General features: G+C 33.7%; 2 protein-coding genes across 2 annotated transcripts; one reads left to right on the forward strand and one right to left on the reverse strand.

The window, feature by feature from the left end:
• Positions 1 to 81: 81 nt before the first annotated feature.
• On the reverse strand, positions 82 to 3802 carry LOC144838151 (spondin-2-like). Its single transcript, XM_078693511.1, has 5 exons — positions 3625 to 3802; positions 1375 to 1586; positions 739 to 1195; positions 361 to 625; positions 82 to 259 (listed from the first exon to the last, which is right to left on the reverse strand). The coding sequence occupies exons 1-5, from the start codon at positions 3800 to 3802 to the stop codon at positions 82 to 84; spliced, it is 1290 nt and encodes a 429-aa protein (XP_078549637.1).
• A 919-nt stretch (positions 3803 to 4721) lies between these two features.
• On the forward strand, positions 4722 to 27238 carry LOC144838605 (dopamine receptor 1-like). The gene is made up of 6 exons (XM_078694031.1): positions 4722 to 4793; positions 6012 to 6104; positions 12063 to 12268; positions 12397 to 12465; positions 19699 to 19750; positions 25096 to 27238. The coding sequence occupies exon 6, from the start codon at positions 25533 to 25535 to the stop codon at positions 26799 to 26801; it is 1269 nt and encodes a 422-aa protein (XP_078550157.1). The 5' UTR covers positions 4722 to 4793; positions 6012 to 6104; positions 12063 to 12268; positions 12397 to 12465; positions 19699 to 19750; positions 25096 to 25532; the 3' UTR covers positions 26802 to 27238.
• The last annotated feature ends 617 nt before the right edge of the window (positions 27239 to 27855 follow it).

Consider the following 27855-nt stretch of genomic DNA (forward strand, 5'->3'; position numbering starts at 1 on the left):
AGACCTCTATCCAAATCAATGAGAAAACTCAAGAGACTCAAAACCACATGGATAAAAATTATAGAAAATGATACAAAAAGTCTATGCACACTTTGCACTTTCTCTGATTGGAGAAGTCTTGTCAAGTTGCAAGACGTTCAGCGTTTGTGATGATTTAAAAAGATCAAAATCTGATCGAGTCCTACAAATCGTTTCATAATATGGTACACATTCAAATGAATCCTTCTTCACAGTTAGCTGCTTTGTGTTTATAGTTACTCTGAATGTACAATAATAAGTCAAAAGCTAAACCTGCCTTCTATCAAGTCCTATAACTCCACTAACCCACTAACAAAAACCACTCAAATATTCTTCACTGACTTGAATTTGTAGCCTACTCGTTTACGTTGCTGTTTCGTAAATTTTCGAGTTTCTTTTTCAAGTTTTAATTTTATGCAATTACGGCGTTTGCTGTTGAGTCCATGCAGACTATATGGTTTCATTTCAACTAGTACTGGGCAAACTTTCCCGCCATATTTTGGAGCTACGCGTATATATCTATACCGCTTAAGAATTCCGACACCACATCGTTGTCTTTCACATTTCCAGTCGCCCCACGACGATACTCTACAATCCGTTGGAAGATCTGAAAATATCGTGTAAATTGTTAAAAGCACACACAAAAAGACAAGAAAATGCAGTCACAATAAGGTCACTTGCCGATTTAGTTAGATCTATATGTACGGAAACTGCACTTACCTTGCGGTTGGTCAGCGAGTACTGTCAGCCTTTTCTCCCCTAGAATACCAGCAAGTTTGCTTAAATCTATTTTTGAGTTTCCTTTCGATAAATCGTTCCACTTGTCTGTTTTGACAATTGAATTTAGTATGTATTTCTGACCCGTCGTTAGTCTTTGAAATTCGTTGGTTGAAATTTGGGTAAACGTTAGCCGACCTAGCGATGGCAGTCCTCCGCCAGGGTACTGGAATGACGCCGCCGGATGTGAAGGCCGATTCCAGTATATCCGAGAGATAGACTTAGCAGGAGATTCGGCAAAATTTGGAGATGTGAAAGTCAGGCCCTTGTCAGTGCCTGCGTCTATTGGATATAGTTCGAAAGACGCGGCTTTTAACCATTTTAGACCGTCGTGGAGGCTGATGGCATCTACGCCTACAAACCAATCTGGACTAGGAATTATCTTGATTACAATTGATATCTGAAAGAAATCATTTTTGAAAAACATTTTTAGATTCAAACATCGGCCCCGTAGGTCAATTGGTGTTAAAGCAATGTGGCTGTTGAACCAAGTACTTTCACACACTTGCAATTATTAATATGTAACGCATTGAAGACAATTTGTCGTTTTATTGTGTGTATCAAACGATCCCTTCTCACCTTTGTGAATGTAGAATGCATAGCCAACACTGATGACGCTGTACCTGTTCCCTCGGACAACGCGTTAGCTCCGAATATTGACGAGATTGCCGAGTTTTGAGAAAGTTCGTCGGTAAGATGTGAAGTTAACCCGTCCTCTGCAAAACTCTTCAAACCTTTGGTAGCATATTGACCTAAATGCCACATATGGAAGTTATCCGTGTGTGTTGCACCTGCCAAGATATAAATGGATTACTATTGATATAAATTGATAAATAATTTTCGTATAAAATTACGGTATGATTTCATTATTGCCATTTACTTTCACAATTTGCCTATCTCTTTGCTCAAATATAATTTGATTCCGAAATTTAAATCGCAAAATACCATTTCTCACACGATTTTAATATTCTTCACTTCACGTATAGCCGGTAGCAAACATGCCATCTTCAATTACATAATTTATATTATCTATTTGAGGAATGGTTCAATCGCTGTATCATCATATCATAGGTCACCAACAGGGAAAAGTTGTTTTATTGCATCTATGTAAAAGTATCACCTTACTAGGATTCCCACAGTGAAATACCTAAGTGCGTCCTACGGGCCTAAGCCCATCTCCGTCAATTTGACAACAAATTATAAGCCGGTTATTTTTTGTACCCCAGAACATAATAATGAGACGCCGCTCTGATAGATTAAGCCCACCTATGAGGCAACATTGTTACAGATACGAAACAATTTTTCAATCAATAATAATTGGTTAAAATCACAGTGGATGTTTTATGAGGTTCGAAGATTTAGGCCATCAACCCTATCATCACATTATTTATAATGAATACGGTACCAAAGGCGAACGTAGCCAGAAGTCACGATTATAATGAATTCATTGATAGAATCCCAGTTTTTATTATCAGTTTTATTATTTTTCGCATTCAAACTTCCCTTTAACCATCAGTTCGTTTCATTTTAATTAAGGTCTGTTTAATCTTTTGGGAATGCATTTGCAGATGCCTCGAGATATTGGTGTAGATCTGTTTTCAAGATCTTTTAGAGTGGCGAGATATTTTAATTCTTTTTATTGCATGTGTTAATTCACAAATTAGTGCATTTTGTAAATAATGTGTTACAACGCGTAACAAAATACGTATGCCTATTTTCATCAACTTTAATACGCGCGTCAACTTTAATACTCGCGTCAACTTTAATACGCGCATCAACTTTAAAACGCGCGTCAACTTTAATACGCGCATCAACTTTAATACGCGCATCAAGTTGTTCAGTATCAAAAAAGATATTGATTTTAAATGAATACAATATTTAATATTTAATAATTGAGATTCCAGACATTTAAATTGATTCAAAGCCCATATAAGGAAACACGTCAAAATGATACGCCCAGGATTCCATACATTTTGATAAAACAATAGATTTAGTTTATTACTAATTGAGTAACAGAGAGAAAATAACTCGTGTGTAAAAATACTACAGGTAATTTTAAGGTCACATTATTTTATTATAGAAAATACACCAGTCCCATTGAGAAAACGACAACAGTAACTTGACTGAATTATTCTCGTTGCGTTACACGCTGTGTGCAGCTACTCAATGAATGAACCCAATGAAACTCGTTTCAACGATGCATTTCCAATAACATGGGCGTCAGTTTATAAATTGTTATAAATACATTTTTACCTTATATTATTTACACAGTAATATTCTTTTGTACACAAATGTAAGAGGCATTTTTAAACAAGGAAAAATTAACGGTATGGTAAAAATAATATCAGATCACTAAATATAGGTAATATAACTTGAATTTTACGTTTCTGGTATTTTTATTCAACTTCAGATTTTTTTTTAAAACACATTTTCACTTTCTAGGGAGTCACCGGATATGGTATTACATTGGTTAAACTACCTAAAAAATAGTCTGTCTGATTTTTTGTAGCAGAATTTTGACAAATTTTGTATTTTATCATGATTTCTGTGACATATGTTTTATGTGCATTTAACCAAATATTACATTTAAAAGTCATGCTTGTATCTGAGCTTTAAAAATAATAATAGTAATAACAATTACATAAGTCTTAAATTAATTATTGAAGCAATTCACTATAAATTTTTAAAAAAGCAATTTTTACGCAAACAATTTTGAAAGTTTGATATTACAGATAGCCATTTTGCTACCCCTTAAATAGGGTGCTTATCCTCCCAACAACTGTGACAACTGATGAAAAAAAGACGTAATAACAAATTAACATTACTTACCGATCATTGGTGACCACTGGGCGTGTTTCCTGTAAAGGGGGTAATGTTTTGGAAAGCGTCCCTGGGACCAGTTTGCGATAAAAGTTACCCGATAGTAGACAGAACTGTCTAATGATTCACTTAAAGAGAGTACTGATGCAAAAAGGAATAACAGCAATGATTTACGTATAAAATGCATCTCAGCAAATAAAACGTAAACAGAATATCTGAAGACTGGTGGTAAAAATGTACTTCTAGCTAGTCTACGCAAATTCCTTTCTGCCCGAGCAATATTAATGATTCTAAACCATATTGCAGGTATTTATACAGACAACCGAGGCCTAGATATTGAATAGCAATTATACCGGTAAGTGGGACCACACTGGGATAGTAATTCGGCACCATTATACCTTTCTTGCCGCTACCTATAAGGGTCGGCTGGTGGATAAAGGCCTTTTATTATACATGGTACGTGATATTTTAAGATGCATTATTGGATCGCTATATGTACACGGCATCCCAGACGATTTTTGATGAGACGAGTACAATAACGTGGGATTTCACAGACGGTTGGTTATTATTCCTGAAATTGCAGACGATTTTACCTGAATGACAGGAAGTAGCCCCACCGTTAAGAGTTTGTTTTTACTTATAAAATATGGCTTTTATAATATTGAATCCACAGACAAAACAAATTAGGCTATAATGTAAAACCGCACTTGAATTACAGAATTTATTTTATAAAAACAAACATTTTTTACCGTGGACATTGCATTAGATATGAATCTAATTTATAGTTCCATGATTTTACAGTAATTCGATATAGTTTTTGACAATATGTTTTATTATATAAATGATGTTGTGACGTGTTAATATGGTTCGAAATGGAGGAGTGGTGTGGTCTCTATTGTTCCTTCCAATATGCCCTGTCAATGATTTTTCTAATACATTTATAGGCCAATAATAAAATCATGAATTAACTTTTTTTTCAGGTCATCAATTTTGACTGGTCTGATAATAAGGCGCTTGCTCTCAAGTGGCCTGTGTTCTTCATGCCTTTCAAACGAAGCAATTAACACCGATATATATTTGACTGCTGCGACGAAAACAAGAAATACTGGAAAATGAACTGAGCATGACCAGTACACACAGCAGTAGGCAGAGACGCTTATTTCTGTAATATTTAAGGTGTGTGTGTTGTCAATTGGTTTTACTTATGTTTGTTAAAGATGCATTGTCCCCCTGAAAAATTAATTCTTAAATTCTTATGCCATTTTAATGTCATCAAAATAATAGTTATCCACTTTGACCAAAAATTGGATGGAAAAAAAAAAGTATTTACCTAAAATGATGTAATTTAAAGCAAAAAAATAGTCAAATTGGCTGCCAGCAAATGGGTTTTTGGTTGAATTTAACCATTTATTTGTTATTTTATAAGTGAAAACAAGAATTTTTTACAGTTTTTTCTACAGAAATGATTAACTTTATAAAAGCTACAAAATAATCTATCCAAAGTCTGATTTTATTAATCTTTAGTTTTCATGTTTTTGGGGGACAATACATCTTTAAAGATGTTTGTTCCCCAAAAACATTGAATCAGACTTTGAATTCCGTAGAAAAAAAACCCCGAAAAAAGAATGTTTTTACTTATAAAATGACAAAACATACGGTTAAATTCCAATTTGCTGGCAACCAATTTGACTATTTTTTGCATTAAATTACAATTTTTTCAAGTAAATAATTTTGTTTCCAATCCACTTTTTGGTCAGAGTGAATAACTATTATGTGGCATATTGAACAGCGGGACAATACATCTTTTTTTAAAATTAATATTTTTATCACCTGGCATCACGCTACTGCATAAGTTGTTTCAATATTACTAGTGTGTACCCGGTTGCATACTAAAACATCTTTTAGGCGATCCCCATAATACTCTTTTCAGATGCAGTATCTATTTTAGTCTACCAAATATTTTCACACATTTTTGGTATCCATTTAGTAAGTCTTGAGATTAAAAGAGAGGGCGACATACACATTCAATATTATAATAAATAACAACCTGAAAGCTGAATATTATCTGAAAAAAAATTCCTATTGAGATACAGGAGTTTAATATTGGAAAATGTGTTACTACGCCCTCTATAATCGGTCTCCTTCGGCAGTTACCTGGAAAACAATAATGTATGAAAACGATGAATGTAATTCAACTAAAAGTTGAACATTAATCTTTGTCAAGTCAAAATGCGTTTAGAAGATACATTTTCTATGAGTTTTCATTCTATTAAGACTTATTTTGACTACTTTTTATGTGAAAAAAGTATAACCACCGTGTGGTGGCAGTATTCAGATCTACGTTTTTCTTGCAATACGTGAACTGTTAATAGACTACGTTATATCTCTCAAAACAGGACCACGCGTACTACAGTAGCAGAAATCCTACAGAGGCTGTTCAGTGATATACGTTAAAGTTTGTGTATTAACTGGTAATGTTAACGCTATCGGTATGTACTATGTCTGTATTTATTTTATTTTATTTATTTATTTAAGTTCAAAAATATTATCGACTGAATTGATTTTTATGGCTTCGTGATAATAATGCTTTGTACTAGGTCTACAGAAGTATCGACATAATATTCCCAATAACAATATTTGAACTCTTGATGGAAATCTCAAACATTTTTTTTTTATTTATACGAAAAAAACCACGATATTTATTTAACAGTACCGTGTAAACATTGTCTATATAAACTTAGTACTAACTTTGATGATAATGTGATAATGTCACAATGTCACATTATGGGGACTTTGATCAATAAGCGTATTCATATGTGTATATCGGCTGTTAAAAACACTATAAATAGATTTGTTTGATATTAAAAGAAAAAAATAAAAACGAACTAGAATTTAATTCGTCACTTTGACGAATTATAGGTGATCATTTTTATCATTTTAATGAAATTAACACTTTTTAAACATGCATGTACGTTAACATACGATCGTAATGTACGCCATCCTATGACATGATGCATACGCTTATAGTGCTGAGTTGTGCCTATTATATGCCATATACAATATGTACAGTATATACTGTATATCTATATAAGGGTGTAGCATAGGTGAAATTACGGGACACACATCATGTTCTAATTTTTGGTATGATGGAATTATCAAAATAAACTCAAATATGACAATTTCGAAAGATAATGAATTGAGCAAATAAATATAAGAATTGGAAGAGAATCTGGCACGTAGAAGCGCTGTGCGCGCTCTTTGAAATTTGTATAACTTTGACGAAAAAGATGAAAAAACTACTTTTTAACTTCATCTGGCCATATGTTAACGTCACAACATCCGAGGCTTGGTTTTTATATGAATTCATATCTACATTTCATCAGCTTTCATAATAAATTATAATCATCAAGGTAACCTTCAATTCTGAAGAGCTGTAAGATATTCAAATTTACTGCGAAGGTGAAATTACACGGCCTACGTTATTCAAGTTTTTACGCGTGATGACGTCATCAAAATGAAAACATTGACAACTTATGATAAAGATAAATAATTAAGCAAGCACACAATGAAATTTGTGAGAAAATCGAGCTCAAATAGCGGAGATGCGCTCTATTGAATGTGATAACCTACACAAAACGGAAAAAAATCCTAATTTTTAAATTCAAGTGGCCATTTGATGACGTAATACCATTTTGTACGTCTAATGTGTATATACATTTATATCTACAACTCAATGGCTTCCCGAATAAGTTAAAAAACTTAGGGGTCATCGTGCATTCTGACGAATTATTTTCATTTTAAAAATGCCTTATTTATCATCACATTCAGCACTTTTATGCAATTAATGTGCGCATTTTGTCATTTTTAACATGCTCGTATAGCGTTATTTTAAGTCGGAACGGACTCAAATTTGGTGAATGTACTAAGGATGGTGAGTAGAATGCGAAAATCGTATTTTTACGCTTTTTAAGAATTGCGCGCGCAAAAACGCATTTTTGCGCAGTAATTTTTTGAAACACGCAAATAGCCTAATTCATGCTCTAAATTGATCAAAACTTAATTTTGAGCTTTTTAAATTTTTAACGCGCGATTTCACGCGTATGACCCTACGTGCGCGTGCCTTTTATTGGTTAATATATTTACCTTTTACCTGAAGTTTACGTATTGTGAATTTTATTGATATGTGATAAAGAGTTATGGCAATATGATTGATAATGTGATTTAACAAAATGGCGTATAAATGACGTCACGGTTGAGTGTTCACGCTGAAAAGCTTATTAGGATTAAGTTACAGTATTTGAAAGATATTGTGAAAATGTTGTCATCTTCAACATTCAACTTTTTGAGATAATTGTTACACACAATCTGTACAGAGAGAAATAAAGAATAAAGATTTCATACAATAACAATAGGTGATCATTTTATTCTAAATGATCACCTAATTATCAAGCTTTGAAAAATAAGAAAGATGTGACCGGCTTAAACTGAGCAAAACGTTTACCCCTTGACGTCACACGTTTTAAGACAAAATAATTAACTAATTTAATGTAAATGATATCGTTTAAAAATCTGTGGACCGATTATGGCACATTGTCAAATTATACCGTAGGCCTACTGTATATATTTGCATAATTTATGGACAGTAGACTCCATCTGCTACTCATAACGATTAATTAATAAATATTATGTAATCAAGTTAAAAAATACATACAATTAATTCAAAAAATGATATAATATAATGTACTTTTATTTTTGAGTAGGGGAATGAAGAAAATGAGAGCACACTCTTTCAATTGAGTGAAGTATAAAAATATGCCTGAACCGGACATGACAACATTGATACCGATTTCTCCAAAGTTGTTAAATATAGATCTGAGTCTCCGATTAACTTTAAAAAACTGTTTATGGTTACTGTTATAATAACAATAAAACCCATTTCCTTTCGGCAATGTTCCATATAGTCGGTAATTGTTATTGATGTACGTCATGATGCCACAATTATCATGGAAGAATCGTTTTTTCCATGATATTGTCTTCATTATACTCTACTACGGATCATTAGTTAACTATGGCGATACATTATATCGATACATTGTGCTACATTGAAAGTACATTAAACTAAAACATATATAATACCGGTGTATACGGCACATTAACTGTGTTAGGTTTGGTCGATTTCAACCAAATGCCATCTGTATAATAATAGATGACTTAAGTATACATCTATTATTATATTTAAGTCATCTAGATGACTTAAGTATACATGATGCAATGCGTTTGGTGCCTCACAAGGAAAGTAAAGCCTTGTTAGGTTTAGGGAAGGATAATCTTTGGCTCTTAGAAGAAGGTCTGATACATTAATGGATCTGCTACGAGTGACCGTCTTCCCAGCAGTCTGCAAGCATTGTTTAATTACCAAGTAGTTAAACAATATAAATTGAAAGTTGCCACTTGTTGTCGTTCCAGCATAACTTGTGTCAATTTCAATTAGAAGTTAGCCGCGAAAAACGTATATAAGCCAAATCATTTAATGCGATTCCCACATCGTCTGCCACGCAGCGTAATGTGAGAATTGATGCAACAATTACCGTAAAAACATAATCAAAATGTCAAACATAATGTTCCTCATAATGGCCAAGCTTAGTGTTCCGCATTTAGACGCTTTTTTGTTATCATATAAGTAATTCTCGAAAACGTACACGATTATCCTAATAACCCCTGACCGCGTCACTCCATGGCCATAATAAACACGACTTAATATTACATCTACAATTTGAAATACTATATTCTGGCCAATAAAAACCCTTGTCGATTCACGGTCAGAGGCTAATCAGATTTGTTGTATAGGCTTGCAATACGTTTGAAGTATCCTTGCCTGACCAGCTGGGCGCTTGAACCTCTGGACCTGTAGGGCCTAGTCGAATATTTAACTTAAAGTAGCCTTCACATAACAATATATAAAAATGAATCATAAAACGCGATTAACATCATAGCGTCAAGGCAAATTTACACAAACGAGCGGTAACGGTAGTAAAAATATAGAATCTAAGTTATTCCTTATGATCATTTACACACAACGCGGAGCGGACGGGCGGTTCCGCTCAGGGAGAGGTACTGATTCTACGTGTGACAAGCTACGCGGTTTTCTGCTTACGGTTACCGCTCGTCTGTGTAGATTGGCCTTTACTACAAATATCCTACAACGACGAAGGATAGGTTCTATGTAATAAATGTTTCTGTATAGTTTTCATATTATTTACAATTTGAAAATATGTAAAAACACGCGGCGGTATTAAAGGTAAAGGACTTATGTTATTCACTAGATTATGTTCCGACGTACGAGTGAGATTATTTACGCTTTCATTGTTGCGGCAATTTCGTCGTGAAATCATTTATTCATTGCACCATGGTGAAACTATGGGAGTTTTCGAAGTCATTATGCATACAGATGTTTAGTGGTTTACATATTTTGTAAACATTGTGGATTGGTTAACAGTGTGATATAATGTTATACGATTAAAGTTCACATTCTTCAGCATTAAGCGTTTCTCATCATGCGTTTTATGTAATGTTTCAAATATAGTTTACCGTGCATCCTAATGACTAAAGCAACATAAAATGTGTAACATTTACTAATCTGTAACAAATGTTTTACTTTTAATTATAAAATAATAATCTATTCTGAAACGAGGCGAGATATGATAATTTACCGATCTTATAAAATATCTAAAAAAATATATAAGTGCGCCTTATATAAAGCCCCATTTAACGTGACGTTTTTTAACGTGAAAAAGTTTTTATCATATAAAAATATTTACAAAAAAAAATCCTGGTGGTCATTCTATACAACGTCCATCTGTTCACCATTGGTGACGTCAAAGTCGATTATTTAATCCTGGTGTAGAGACGTAGTGTCCTGCTTTTAACACGACATGTATGCCAAGATGGACCCCAATCAATCGCACTCATTTCAACGATTCTTTGTTTAAGTACAACTGTAAATATTGAGTTAGTAACGTATAAACTACTGAAATACACACTAGTATTGTGCTACACTTTCTACACGCTTTATCAACTAATTAATACACATATCTATTAGTACTTTACTAATTAAAAACTGTATGTAGTTTGTATACAATTTCGAACCAATAACTTGGCATATTATTCAAACTATTGTTCTCTTTTTAGAAATCAAGGTTTGAAATGTACATATTATATATATTGTACATGATTAATATTAGTAGTATTACTTTGTGACGACAATGGAGGCCAGTTCGTATACTAGATGGACCTATATACACGGGTACAGTATAAATAGGCCTAGCCCTACAATGTAAAACAAAGTCATACCAAGTATATACCTGGTTAAGTAAGATAAAATTTTAAAATAGCAACCGGAAAATATATTGATAAAAGAAAAACAACATAGAAAAGAGTGATGAACCACCCTAGATTACGCTGGACCCGGTTCGAATCTCCTAGTACCTCAAAGTTCACTATTCTTGTCCGACAGAATATGCATAATGTGTTATCTTTAAGATTCCTATGCCTTGCCATTTCACTTAAGCTAGTCTAGTTCTTGTTTTTGCCCCAAGACTATTTTTAAAATTTCTTACAATTTACCTTTTGTGTTTTTGAATAAAAATGTTTGAAATAATTATTTGAAGATCTGAGGTTCGGATTCTACAAAGAACAATGATATGTTTTTTCATATTTTAACCTTTTATCTTATAGGCCTAATGATACAGGATTTAATAAATAAATTTACTGTATCGTAATATTATTACTAATAATATCAGGGTATTACCTCACATCTAAATGATGTAATTATGTTAAATATTACACAACAAGTAGAAGCATAATAGGAGCTTAAATAATAAGTCTTATTTATATGACCTTAGCACAATTCTCAGTTCTGTCATGTACGTAATATCATAAAGCTAAATCAATTCAATGTCGTAGGTATAAACAGTTCAACCTTTTTCATTTGGATGAAAAGATCGAGGAATGCTGATGGCTATAAAAACAAGTTATCAAACACTCAATTTGTAATGAAAGCCAGAGAGATAATAAAAATATTTAATCGTAAAAGCGTTTATTGTATGGTAGTCCTCGTTGTGTTTGCTTTGGCGCTAACGTAACATTTACAACATATCGACCGTCTGAACGTGTTCATTAAATCCACTTCATTGTGAAAATAAATATCACTGTAGGCCTACTAAAATCCATTTCCTAGTACTATTTAACACTGACAATGCATTATTTTCACTACGTGTTATACCAATATTTTCGGCGCTAAATTGTAATAGTTGATAGAAAGATTTTTTTGTTGTAGTATCTTGGTTAGAGGCTATTATTCAACTCGCCTTTGGACACAGGGCGCCCCTAACGTCCGAAGATAAAAGCAACAATTACTGATCTTATCCGAATCTGTTTTTATTTTCCAGCTGAAGTTTTCAAGTGGAAGACGATTGGCTGAGAGAGATCCAATTTAAACCAATCATACTTAAGGAACCAACCACGCGATTAACCATCAAACAAGATTACCTGAAAATGTCAATATTCCTGGGAGCTTATTTGTAACTGTTTTATTTCTCAGATGTATTTCAGTTCGTTACGTCGAGTAAAGGTTGCTATGATCACAAACGATAGGGTAAGGACTGTGGTTTGATATCAATGCATGATAACTGATACAGTAAACATGTTACATTAATATAAGGAGTTACAAATGCAAACCTTCAAACAATAGTTACAGTATTGTTATTAATTCTAATTTGACAGTTTTAGCATGAAGACAATTTGGATTGTCGTAATTATACGTTAAAGATCACAGTGGATTATCAACTTATGGTAAGTGATCCTTATTTTATTATTCATTTTTATTACAAACTCAGTCACTTACATCTAAATCTCCTTGCCTATTAATACACTTATAACTTTGATGTTGTTCGTATACACTTATAAATTTGATGTCATTCGTGTATTTTGCGTAAGATCGAAAACACTGGTAGCGGCAGGAGGATCTATACTTTAGAAAGAAAATAGGCACAAGATTACATTTTGTTACTTATTCTTTATTTCGTAACAAATGTATATATAATAAAACAAATAAAGCTCGTTACAGTACTATGCAAAACTAAAATATAAAAGCAAACTTATAATTCTGTTTTGTAAATAGGGAAGTTTCTCTGAATTCCATTCAACCGTCAACACCAAAATACCACTACCACCAAAATACCACCGCAAATCATCAATAATAAATAAATTTAGAATGTTTTCTAAATGATTTTCTGAAATTTTACGGTTGAACCACTTACTTTACTTTGTGTAGAGACTAGACGCAAAAGCTTATAAATCCATCGATTACTTGCCCAATATCTTTTAGGTAGGGCACATATTCGAGACTGAGAATTCGTTCTGAACCACGGGGACACGTACGGCATTGAGCCAGTAGGGTTACGCGGAGGCCTGAGGCCCCTGGTTTAGGAAACATAAGTGGCCCTCCAAGTTCCACCGCTGGAGGCCTCGGGCGCATTTTCGGTATATTTTATTGCCTGTTTTTCCTCTGGCCACTGCTCATGGGCCCTCATAAGCTCCGGGGCCCCAGGTTTAAACTAAAGTGGCCCTCCAAGTTCCAACGCTGGAGTCCTCGGGCGCTTTTAGCGTTTTCAGCATATTTTAATGCCTGCTCATGGGCCCTTATAAGCTCCGGGGCCCCTGGTTTAGCCAGTGAGCGCTCATAACCACTACGCCACTGCATTGAGCTAAACGAAAGAGGATGGATATAAACTCACAGATAACCAGGTCACGGTTTTCACCACCAAAGTTATTTTAGGCCTAAAAATGAAATCACAAAGGATTCGAACTGCCTTCATAAGGCAGCATTATCTAATTTTATTAGGTTTCAAAGGGCAAAGTCTGACCATGTAATTTATCTATTCAACTGTCAAATTTAATTTCATACTTTATAACGAATTGATTGAGTTTTTATACAATTTCATCTGATATAAATGGTCTGCCAAGCATTCATGCAATATCATACACAGTGGCTGTGCTGTGTTTATTCATTCAACTACATCGCAAGCTATATCAAATTTAATTATAAATAATATTAATTCAAATACATTTTTGATGATTGTCCAACAACGTGAAACTGTTTGAATTTAAATACGTGTGATATTTCTTTGATATTATTTATCCTACCAAAGTTACATGTCCACACGATTCGTCAAAATAAAACTATCAGTTTTGATCGTGCCCCTGCAGTCCAGTAGGCCCCACAGCATAACAGTTGTGTAATAAAGAACTATAACCAAAAAACAAACAAACATATATTTCTTTATATATAGATGACCAACGACTACATAGCCAACTATAGCCAACGTCAGAATGATAAAAATGAACTAAATAAAGGAATAATTAGTTAATTTTATCCCAATTTATGAGGCAATTATACACCTTACGTTGTTCAAAACAAGGGAAGTTGAAATTTAAAGTAAATGGTACTGTACTTAATATGCATACAGTGTTGCAGCCATGGTTGTATACATGAGCATTACCCACTCCCTACCGTATCATCACACACTATATTGTGACTCGACCTTGAAAGCACATAATGTTCATAGACGCTTGATAACCAGTATATGACAAGATCTGACATTGACAAACAAAATTTCCATTCCTATTTAGTGTACTAATTTGCCATGTCAATAATGTATTGCCTTACTGGTCCTGTGTAGATGCATCGCGCTGATTAATATTTCATCAAAATGAAATTAAATTGCCAATCAGAATGAATCCGCCATCGTATTACTTTATCCGATGCGATAATCCGATTTTAGGGTCAGCGACTAGTCTGATTATTTTTTAAATAAACGTTATATCTTGCTCATGATATCGAACCACCCAATTAATCCCATCCTTAAGTACAGCTGTTGTAAGGGCGCGTAACGTTTTTTGTACGCGCGCGTGTTCATCTGACGTCACTCCAATTCTACAAGGATTTGAATGAATTCTTGCTCGCTGGATCGAAATGTCAATCATTATGCGTTCTGGGTATTAATTGAGCGGAATGAATGGATGTATCTTGTTGTCTGGCAAGTCTACCCATAATGTTGAAAATGTGACACAACGCTGTCCCCACTTCTTGAATTAATAATGTATGAACTGTATGCTGTTAATAAACAAGACATCACCGTAGTGTTGCCTGTACAATTCTGACAACAAGCTTTCAGCAAAATAATGACTAGAAAAACGAAGATATATCATGCAATTATATTAATGTCAACCCTTTGGGTTCTAAAGCTAAAATATTTATCAATTCTTCTTATAGTTGGCATATATTCAATGGGAAGTCCCTTAAAGTTGTCAGATAAATGTACAATGTTCAATAGTTGTAAAATTGTAAAATTGTTAAACGATGTTGTTATTGATAACTGATTAATACTGTTTTTAACTAGTATTTTTACAATATAAGTACTGATTAATGATCTTCGTTGATCGATATTCCTTAATTAACACATTGATTGCTGTAGTGAGCTTAATTGGTTGTGTCCATTTTACACATACATTACACGAGTTATAATTAGTGTATGTATAATACCAACTTTTTCTATTGATTGCCTTTGGTTTAGTACATTTCACACTAAGTGCAATAAGCTAAGGTTGAGCAACTGTATATTCTGACGACACACTCACACACTGCCACATAATATGCATGTGTATTAGTTAATTTAAATAGAACTAATAGTAATTAATGACAATAAATTAGTCTGAATCAGTTGTATGTATAAAAACAGTCCTTCGTGGACAGAATAGAAGGACCTTCAAATTTGTAGTACCCTAATTAATGCAAATAATAACGACTTGTCCTATTGTGTTGTTGGATTGTTATATATCAGAAGCATTATACAGTATAGTTAAAGAGCTTCAAAAGGCAATCAAATCATTTTTTTTATTATCTTTTATTTTCCTAAACGATAACATAGACAATTTAAGCCTGTTTTATTACTGTTCAACTTCATAGAATAATGACTGTTTGCTATCGTAATAGCTTTTATAATGAATACGGTAGGCCTCTGATTGTTTTTAAATAGATATCTGCTGATTTCGCTCGTAATTTTATTATGTTTTATGCTTTATTTTTTGATGAATTTTATATTTGATGTTTTTGTCCAATTTTGCTTGATTCTATATATGTATACGCTTTTTTTCCTAGTTTCATGGTTGTATGTGTTTTTCTATTGATCATATTGAACGCAATTCAGTTTTGTACTGCAATGTCTTTTTTAAACAAACAAGGCCAACAGCCATAAGTCGCGTGCTCTCAGAAAAAAATGAACTTTCAAAAAGTAATGTACTTTAAAACTTGTCTGTACATCAAAACAGTTCAAAAAGTACAGAAAAGCGATAAAACGCATAGTGATACCGGACCGACAGACAGACCGACAGACCGACCGACCGACATAGTAAACTATTGAGTCTAAAAAGAATAAATACATAAATAGAAAGAGATACATGTGGTTTATACGCAATGAGCACATACATGCTTCTTTTGAAGTTGTTCCTATTCGTGGTTACTACTTAATTGTAGCTTTCTTTTCATAATGCAATCAGCCAATGTCATCCTTACAAAAAATGGGTTTCTAATCGGCAAAAAGCCCATGGACTTTTTTGAAGGTTATAATTTACTTATACTCACCCTCTTATAGATTGCTTTTAAAGTGAAATTGTTCATTGTTCTCAAATGGTATGTAGTAGTAGTGTTAAAAGAACATTCTTTCAAATGTACCTCCGTTGCCATGCACATAATCCGTGCGTTTAAATAGAATTAACATCGAAACGTACCTCGACTGCGCCAAAAGGCAACTGAAAATTGTTAAAAGTGAGTGATCATTCTAGTATGAATATAAACATAATCATCATACGTCATTATTATTAACATCCATCATCCTGTTAGTAGTATAATCCGTTTGTTATTAGTATGGGAAGTTAATAATAAAGTCTCTTCAATCAACTTTCATTATGATGATGTACACATGGGCCTTAACACAAATAAAGCAAACACCGTTTTATTTTTACACACATACATTACTATTTTCTTGTGATACAGTATATCGCCATTTTCATTATTGCATGTCATAAAAACATGATGTAAAAAGTTAATGTAATAAAGGATTCTCCAAACCCTAACCCCCAAAATTGTAGGGATGATGTCAACTCTAACCCTGTTCTTAATCAAATGGTTAAACATTTGTCAAACATCTCCAGCAGTGGTTTTATACCACGTGACAATTCTTCCAACAGAGTACACTAATTAAATAAATCGTAATAAAAATAGAGCTATTAAAGTGAATTAACCAATGACATTCTTTGTTGTCGGGGTTGTTCACTATAAGTCGTTGTCATGGCGACAGTATGGTGGATGTAATTCAGCTATTTGTTGTCTGTTGACCCCTTTAACATCATCCAATATACAAAATTACTGAAAGATTATTAAAAATTATAAAACGTAAAACTTTGGTTCCCCCTTGGAAGCAACATAACGACGTAGATTCAACTGTGGATTTCTATTCCTTAATCCATGATTCAACCCCGGATTCAAACGCACGTGAGTTGACTATTCACAAGGACTTCGTGATTGGTCAACTCGCTTGCGTTGCGTTTACGTCGTTGCGCTGCGTTCAAGTGGGAACCAGTAACATTACTGCATTAAGAGCAATATTTGGTCGAGTATAGGTACTACCACAGGGCATGTTTACTTCTGAGCATTCCCGAACATTTGCTACGGTAATGCTTGTTCCGATGGATAAGAAGGTTGTGCAGACGATTTGTCTGGGTATAAAATGCAACATATAAATTTTGAAATAGTGATAATTATTTATAAACCTAGTTTTACCATAAACAAAGTACAGTACTCCTTTTTCATTATTGAATATTTTTCGGCTTATTTAGCAAGTACAGTATACAAAATGTGTTAATAACTAAATTTACACAGATAAGAATGGCTTCCATTAATAGCCTGAAAGCCCCGAAGCAAGTTTTGTTTCAAAAAGAATCTAAAAATAGCCTACGAAGGAATGGTATTATTTGTGTTAAAAATTTAACTAGGCCTAATATTATGTTATCTATTAGACAAAATTATCAATAACAAACTACTTAATACTCTTTTAATCACAGTGACACCCGTACTAATTGGATATTAACTGGAATATATGAATTATGGTTTAAAAAAATCACATTACTGGTGACTACGTGTTTGTAAATAATATATAAACCGTGACAATCGATAGCTTTTAAAGAGAAACACTGTTGATTCCATTGAAGCAAGAAGCTATATTAGATCGTGTTTAATTAACAAGTTAATGTATGTACACCTCTTAAAGAATAATTAAAGAATTTTACCTGATATATTAACATATCGAGCTTGTAGTTAAATTGAGACTCAAATAGTCTAGTTCTAGACCGTGTTTCGACTTAGTATTAGTAATTGGCAAATATGGCGTTTCATACGTATGAGCTCACAAACACAGACAAAAATGTGAACGCCCGATCGGTGGACTTAACATATGTACTGTAGGCCCACTATTACCAAATGTACGACATTCTTGGAAGATTAGACCTAATTCCTTCATACTGAAACCGGACTAAGTGGTATTCAGTAGCAATTGGCCTTCATTAGTTTTAACTGTGGTTTTGGCGATGCCTGCATCCTCACATTCAATTGGCAGGTTTTCAGAAATATAGTACTGTTGGCCTATTTGTTTAAATGAAGCACGAACATTAAAGGTTACTAAATTGGCGACAAGGGCTTACAATGATCCATTGTTCCCATTAGAGAACATTTGTATGTTGAACACACTCTTCTCGTTAAGTAATGTATACAACTATGTAGTAATAGCAATTAGACATTACCGATAATTGAGGGTTACATAATGCTAAGTGAGTAATACCAACTTTGATTGAAGAATGAATAATTAGGAAAGAATTTACGATGAATTGTTGGACCATTAATCAAATTATTTGCCTCATGGGACATTAATTGACTAGTATTTAATTGTGTAAGACATAAAGGTTGGCCTGTTACGCCTTGTATTGAGTTTCAATTCAATCAGAAAATGTTCGTGGACTAATATAATATGCTGCCAGTCTGTAACATCAGGGAAGAGTGCAATTGTACTCTGGTAATATCTTACAAGTTAGAACAATGGTTATAAATTGAAATCTTATCATCATCATCACAGTTGATCATTACTTTCATTAATGTCGTCATTATCATGTCCTAAATCAATAATAATAATTTCATTAATTGCAAAGATCTTTATTATCTTTTTATATTATCTAATTTACCGAATCATTGACATCATCCTTATCAGAATCGCAACATCATTATAGTTATCATTTTAATTTATTAATATTCATAATCACACACAGTCGCCATAATTACTATACAATTCTCCTTGACTACTGTATACTAACAGCATACGGTACCACATATTAGAATGTGAGAAAAAAAATAATAATATGCTGCAGTGACGGCAAATATAATAGAAGATGACCATACATTGAACTTGCAGGCACGTTTGAATTCAATTGAATCTCAATTAAATGTCATTCAATTCCATAATTTATATAAATAAATATAATATGACATCGTTTACCAGCTCTGCGAGTGTGTAGTTACGTATTGAATGCATTTTTTTAAATATTCTGCCGTTTGTATTTCTAAGTGAAGTACGGTAGAATGGTTGGTATATTACACCACTTGAGGTTGGTCAAATACTTCTTCCACATGACGCGCGCGTACAAATATCTTATTTATTTGCATCCATTATTTTGTTGCGCAATGTTGCGTCTCGTTTTTAGTATATTTGATAACCTGTATATAAAGAAGCATACAGTACTAGATTAAATCTAAATAAATTAAGTACTTCTTTAAACAACACAAAATAATATACGTTTAACAAAAAACGAATACCTCATACGATAGAAATACAACTGCAGGACATATTCAGTACAACAAGTAAAACACACAGACATAAGTTATCTTTGACTTAATGTTGATTTTTTTCTTTTATTTTACAGAAACCTGATATGTTCTGCGTACATCACCAACAAAAAAACAAGTAAACTCCACGTAAGTGACGTCACTTCTTTTTACTATAGACTGTATTAATTACATTGTAGTTGTGCTACTGTGAACATAACATAATCATTATATCTAGGTTAACACGAATGTGATGTTTACCACCAATAACTATCCCAATGGCCATAGTTCACTCAGGGGAATCATAATAATCCCCTTGCCATCATCATAGGATTAGCACAACTCATTAAATCACCAATTAAGATCAATGCACGATAACCATTTCGCTTCATCTTCTGATACATCTAACATCAACTTCCATCTTCTCTTCTCATCGCCATGAGGTCAGGGGTCACGCGTGTTTCTCATATTCATTCGCAGGCATTTATAAAGTGTAAAGAACAATCACGTGATTTTACTGATTAAACGACTTATCTTAATGACAATCAAATGGAAACATTATATAATTTCTAGCGGCATTCCAAATTGTGTTGTATGATGATGTAATTAAAAAAAAACACATGAAGAAATACAATATATTGAGCCTTCAAAACTACCGCGAATAATTTATTTTTTTTTCTTATCAATAATATACCACAAGTAGGCTATATTCATATATATATATTTAGATAGATTTATTATTGAAATGAGATAATGTGAAATGGAAAGCAAAATCCGGTTCTATAGATGTAAAAAAAAAATAACTTCAACAACTTCAGATATTTGTTTTTCTGTAGCGTTATTATGACCAATCCAATATATTTATTACTTTCCGTTACATTTAAATTAGTTAAGACTCACGTGCTATATTGCGCGCACTGCACTCGAAATCGAAGGGAACTTATACATGCCCGCAGTGATATTTGTGAGAGACAGCTGGTATACCGTACATAACGATTAACTCTCTTTCTAGAGAATCAGAAACATTATTTCGACTTACGACGGTAAAGGGTAAATACCGACCCTAACCTACTTAATGTACCGGTAAATTACTATTGTACATCTTATCTGAACATCAATACGACTATACCCGTTTTCTACGCCATCTTTGCACGTGGGCAGGTGCAACGTAATGTGAAGACATACAATGGCGTCAACAATCAGATTCAAACCCGCAACGATTATCTTGGGATCTTTGGATAATCTTATTATAGGCCTGTCATTTCTTACGATAATTAAACCCAAGAATACGATATTTTCATTACATTAAATGCGTATTGTATAACGCATTCAGTTACACAAAAGCATTATGTATGTATAGTTTTTTTAAGATGTCATTTGAAATATAAGAACCCGTTTAAAATACATTTGACATTCTGACAAAGTGTACAAAGCGACGAACAGCGGAGAAGAATAGCTTGGCGTACTTTGTTTATGTACAGCTATCAATTTTTTACTTTCATGTATTTACTTTCATGTGTTTACTTAGCGATTAGAAAGATTTAAAAAGTATAAAAGTATGAAACAACCACATACTGTATTTACTTTACGTGATGTTTGCAAATATCCAGAAGTTTAAAACAACTCAATAACCTTGTGACAACTTTGAAGACATGGCAGACTTTAGACCGGCATGCATGTTGCCTAGTTGGATACTTATGGTGGAATCGAATGTGAGCAGTATAAGGTACTGTTAGGTATAATATTTGCGGTAGGTGCAGCAGATAGTTTTGATGTGCTGTTCAGAATTCGAAACTTGTTCCATTCAGTTTGTTTTTAAAAGGTAGCTCTGTGTTTAACATTGCAAAATGTAATTTCTATAGAATCTGAGGAAGGGATTCTTGTACCGAAATGAAATCTCCTTTTTTCTGGCTGTTTTACTTTATCGTTTTGATTTAGCTTTTTGCATATTTTATTTTGTATCTCCATTGAGATCCAGCCACTGATACTCACAGCATCGTCATTTTTTCTGTGCTTATTTTATTCGTATCTCCATTGATATTCAGCCACTGATACCCACAGCATCGACATTATTTCCGTGCTTATTTTATTTATATCGCCATTGAGATTCAGCCAATAAACCCACAGCATCGTTATTTTTGTCACTGCTTATTTTATTTGTATCTCCATTGAGATCCAGCCACTGATACCCACAGCATCGTCATTATTTCCGTGCTTATTTGATTTATATCGCCATTGAGATTCAGCCAATAGACCCACAGCATCGTTATTTTTGTCACTGCTTATTTTATTTGTATCTCCATTGCGATCCAACCACTGATACTCAGCATTGTTAACTATTTTTTCAGTAATTTGCCTTTGATTTGTAGTATTGATTCTATGTTGTTAAAGCGAAAAATACAGAATAACCAACTGAAATTAAATATTCATCAACATTTACCCTTAAAGCTAGTTATCGATCTCACTTCTTTTCACAAAAATAAAACTTTTTCAATCTGTCGTGTCCAAGACAGGACCAAAAGGTTTTCTTTTACATTATTGTAAAATCATGGATAACTATGTTGTGAATAAATAAAATAAATAAAGGTATTTTATTATTTATGCCAATTTAAAGATAGTTTTAAAAACCGAAAGGACCAATCTGTATTTTCAAATGAATACGTTCCTACTGGTTGTATTGTATGTATTGTTATTCGATGTAATAGAGGTCAAATGAAATAATTATATTTTAATTGGCTTACATTTCTGATCAGGGGAAATTTTCAATCGTGTGCACATCAATTAATCATCAAACGACATGTTTTATAGTATCGGTAATAAAAATTGTTATCAAATTGCAAAAATAATGAGGTTTTTGAAACTTCTTTCCAGAACTAAACGGGCATATTATATGTTTAGGCCTATCTAAGTGGTTAAATTAACGAATCAAATGTATGCATAACAGACATGGGCAGAGTCAGATTTGTCATAATCATATAATGTTCTTTATAGAATGCGAATCCAAGCAAAACGTAGGCCCATTGACATTTAATTACCGGCGGAATGTTGCACGAGGTATATTGTTTTGTATGAGTGTGTATTTTGTTTATTCAGCAGCTACAGTAGGACTACAATTTTTGAAGTTGAATATTAGAACTTAGGTTAAAAGTATTCGCCATTGTTGCTTGTTTAAAAAAAACACACACATAGCGAAAATACTAATAATAAACGACAGAACCAGAAAGAAAATAGAGATACATTAATCACCATCATTCTTAGAATAATAAAGAACACATCAGTCGGTTTGTTTTAAAACGTCTCGTCGGATAGCATGACAAATAAATCATAAAGACAACAATTACAGTTAGAGTGCTAATAATTAAATATAAATAGTAGTTTGGCCCACTTTAAGTTATGTTTTTGCGTTGCGTCCAAGTGGAAACCAATATTGATGTGCAGTTGTATAGCAACTAGGTTCGCGTATTGCGTGAAATGTACGCACGTTTTGTAATTTCGCTCAATCGTAATTGAACAAAAATGGAGAATATAATATAAGATAAAACAATTAAATTCTGGTTAACATGCAATTAAAATACGATCCAAATTAATTGAATAAGGTCGCATTTAATTACCGTAAACATTCATAAGGTCTGCTTTCTCTGGTAAATGTTCTTTTGTTTCAGCAATATACATGCTCTGAATTGTTGTTGGAACTAGTTTGGATTTATATTAGTTTAATTTACTTTAACTCTTTGGATAAGAAAATAATGTTCTTTATCTAGGCAATGTTCTTTTTTACGATGTTGAAGAATCAGCCACAAATTGTATAAAGATCTCGTCTCGCGTCTCTTTTCCATTTATTTCGGCAAGGATTTCACAATAATGGTAAAATTGAGAATTGAACTTTAGACCTACATATTGCATAGAGCACATTCCATTACTCCGGGTACCATAAAGAATGGAAAGTAGAAAGATTAACAAACTAAATTATTAGAAGAGTAATTTGGACCCATTCCAGATTGATATCGATCCTTTTAAATCCCAAATGCAATTACATACGTTGAGTTTTTTTATCATTTTAAACGAAGTTCATCAAAGAAAACCAATTTCAACAGAACAATCATTTCGGCACGGTTTTAGCCATTTTTAGTAAAATTTAGAATTTGAGACTCGTGCACAAGTTATGTTTTGCATTTATGTGCAAATTTCATGATATTTGGTATTTGGATTAATGTACAGTGGATCATGTTACCATAATAAGAGTCTTTTGCATTTATATGACCACAAAATAATATACTGCAAATAACATGAATTATTCATTAAAAGAAAGAATCCTACTTTGGTGGATAACGAAAACGAGGTTGATAGATGTAACTGTTTAGGCTATCAATTTGAATTCCAATCGTTTCTTTGGTTTCAATTTTAAGTAATGTGTAAAGCTTTCCCTGACATGACGTCATATTAAAACTATATAGTAATATAGTAATTTGTCTATTCGGAAACAAACTTTACTAATTAGGCCATATATAATAGATGTTTTCTTGGATCATTCCAAGAAGGAAAGGAAGAAAAATTACATTTGTTATTCAAGTCAAACACACATTTTAACACATGAGTATAAGTATCAAATGAATATTTGGTAATACAGCATCTCATTTATATCACATGTGGTGCCTGTATCATGTATACGGTTAGGTTAAGGGTTAGTTTACTACTAGATACATTTGAAACACAATGTGTATTACCAAATATTCCTATGATACTTCTGAAATAGATACAGTACCGAGAACCGATTGCATTTTATATTGGGCGTTTGTTCAAGTTTTTCACTCATGTTGTGGTCCAAGATGTATGGAAAAGGCTGATTATTGAAAAACATAAAACATATTTATTTGCTTGGCATCTTTATGTAATCTTCTACAGACACCTGTCTCGTATTAAAATATTAACTATTTTCAAAAGAGAAACTGAGTTTTATTTCATTAAATTTGAGCAATTTTATCGACCAAATCTGATATATACTGCCAGATGAAACATACCGTATTTGGCGACAATATCACCTGCTTCAAACCTCCTCAATTCCTGCGAGAATTAATACGTTTTCTCTGTAAATAAGGGGTCGTAGGTTCGAATCACAAGTCGGTTCATGACGCAAACTTGCCGCTATAGTTAGCATTACCTCGGGCATGTTTCATCATAGACTGGATGTCTATAGCTGTAAGACTGGTTGCATATCAATGGCGAGGCGTTTGTTACACATACCCAATGGGACCTTTTTTTTATATTTTTCTCATACATAATTATAAATATCTGACATAATACGTATCTGGTCAATTTCCGAACAAAATTAACTATGAAATTAAACGCACCGAAGAAGAACTGAGGAGGAAATGACATTGTAATTATTTTGATGATGAACATAGTACGTTGCATTTCATGATTGAATATTATGTGAATTTTTATACAATTTTGATATGCTTTTATGTACATTTAAATGGATATATTCTATCTTGCAGGAGGTAACAGTATCCGGCTTTAAATTGATGACGCGTTAGTGTCTATCAACACGAGAATGTCATACGAAGGAACTCGCCGATCACCTAATTAGAAACTCGTTGATAGCATGATCGACAATTGACTTAAATACTTCTTAACGAACGCAAAATAACCGTGGGTATACACATTCAATCAACGTATAAGCTATTGATTAATACTCATTTATCAGGAAGATACTAATAGGATAATCTGTCCGCTACAACCATCTGAGGATAAACTCGTGCCATTGAGGAATCATCGACGCAGAATGTGTACTTTAAAAAAAAACAAACATGTTTAAAGTAATGTATAACTAATGTACCGATCCGATCGAGAAAGTATCCGTATACAAGGAAGTGTCGTATAGGGATCATCAGCTAGTATAGACCATTTGGAACGACCAACAGGCACATGTATAATGTTTACGACTACTTGGTCGTACGACAACACGACGATTCCGGAGAATGGAACCGACGACGAAGACGACTCGGATGACGGGAGTTTTACGCCAGCGACGAGGATAGCAATGTTGCTTATTTTAGGCACAATCATTGTAGCTTCAATTGTCGGAAATATTTTAGTTTGCCTGGCGGTTGCCACCTACCCGAAGCTACGAAAAACGGCAAACAGTTTTATTGTGTCGCTAGCTATGGCAGACCTCCTCGTGTCTATTTTAGTCATGACTTTCGCCGCTTCAAATGACATTCGAGGGTATTGGTCGTTTGGTAAACCATTCTGTACTATATGGATATCGTTTGATGTCATGTTTTCAACAGCGTCTATTTTGAATTTATGTGCAATTAGCGTAGATAGATATATGCATATTAAGAAACCATTACATTACTATCAATGGATGACGACAACAAGAGCTCTTGTTACCATTTGTTTTGTTTGGATAATGTCTGCTTTGGTATCGTTTATGCCGATCCAACTCGGTTGGCACGAAGGGAATAACTCCACCGACGTTGTACAAGCGGACGATAACGTATGTACATTGGAAGATATTAATCTAATTTACGCAACTCTGTCATCTTTTGTTAGTTTTGTTTTACCTTGCTTTGTAATGACGTCAATTTATTCAAGAATTTTTGTTGCGGTACGTGAACACGTGCGTAACGCAAAACAAGGACGTATCGGAAATCACGACTCTCGGGAATCCGGTTACCATTCGCCAAATGCAGTACGCGACCACAAAGCCGCAGTGACGCTCGGTATCATTATGGGTGTGTTTCTATTTTGTTGGGTTCCATTTTTTACTGTAAACGTGGTTTCATCGTTCTGTCCGGAATGTTCGTCGCCCGTCTTATTTAGTATTTTAACTTGGCTTGGCTATTGCAACTCAACGCTAAATCCAATTATTTATGGTATATTCAACAAGGATTTTAGATTCGCATTTAAAAGTATACTGCGTTTGGAATGCATGAATGCAAGGCACAAACGCTCAAAAACGTTTGTAACGATGGCGGGTCCAATAGCCATCAAAAAGCATTGTTCGGGAAGCATCACCCTTCCTCCTATCAAGAAAAGTTACAACAGGTTTGCTTCTCTACCAGTTGCTAAGCAACCCCTTCTAGCAAAAAGAGGAAATACGGTGATGAATGGAAGTGGAGATAGATTAAAAGAAGATGATTTATTTAATCATAACGAATCACCAACGGTGGTTCTTGAGCGAATAACAACATTATGATGATGATTGTAAGACCAGTGTTGATGACGTCAACTTACCGAACGCAGGACGAGACTACAACGCGGAAAAATTGTGCAGTTGCCGCAATTACAAGGAAATTGGATGGATGCATTTACGTATCACTTAAAAGATTCTTACGGTTGATTTATATTCAACTTTGTATAACGATACTGAACTGATTTCTCAACAGGATTATTTGATTGTAAGACTCTAATTTGTAAATTGCATTCCACTGTAATCAAACCTGTATACCACCAAACATAATTTGATTTCTGAGATGAATAGTTTGTCCATAAAATAGTTATTATACTAGTAGATTAGGCCTAAATATAATGCACAAAGTGATATTCGCAAAGTATAATTGTCATCCATTGTTTATACATAGATGTTGTATATCACAGTATATCAGACGCAAGTATCGAACTCATGACATTTTCTAAATTGCCTAAGTTTCGTTTTCGGATTAAAACCGTATCCAGGCTTTATGGAGTAGCTATATCGTCATTGACTGACAGACTTGCTGTCCGTAAGGTGACTGACTGATTATAATTAAACTGAACAGGCGACCAACTGACCAGGCGACCAACTGACCAGGCGACCAACTGAAATTGTGTTTACTGTTATATTCTGTAAAAAAACGTAACCACCGTCGACTTGTAATTAGGGACTTTACGAAACAGGACGGGAAGCCACAGGACGGTGCTCATGAAATTCTGTCGTCTTAACTTTTTGAGTACGATAAAGTTGCCATTTTCCCGTTTACGGAGAACGACTAGAAATAATGTACATATAACCTTAAATATACAGTTCAAATTACACTTACACGTGGAATTTTCAAAACTCTAAATATTATTTGAACTTATTTTAATTGTTTAACGAAATAACATTTTTATTGGGTTAAAATGGCTGTGTTAAAAGCAATACATTTTGAATGCGAGGCCCCTAGCTAGGAAAGCTATGCCAATGCTGTATCACCAGAGCCAAACGATACAGAAGGGCCCCGCGCCGCGAGACAGGGGAGGGAGAGAGATACTGCCGGTCGTCGTCGTCGTCG

Source organism: Antedon bifida, chromosome 3 (assembly GCF_963402885.1).
Source record: "Antedon bifida chromosome 3, ecAntBifi1.1, whole genome shotgun sequence".
In the NCBI taxonomy this organism is placed as follows: Eukaryota; Metazoa; Echinodermata; class Crinoidea; order Comatulida; family Antedonidae; genus Antedon; species Antedon bifida.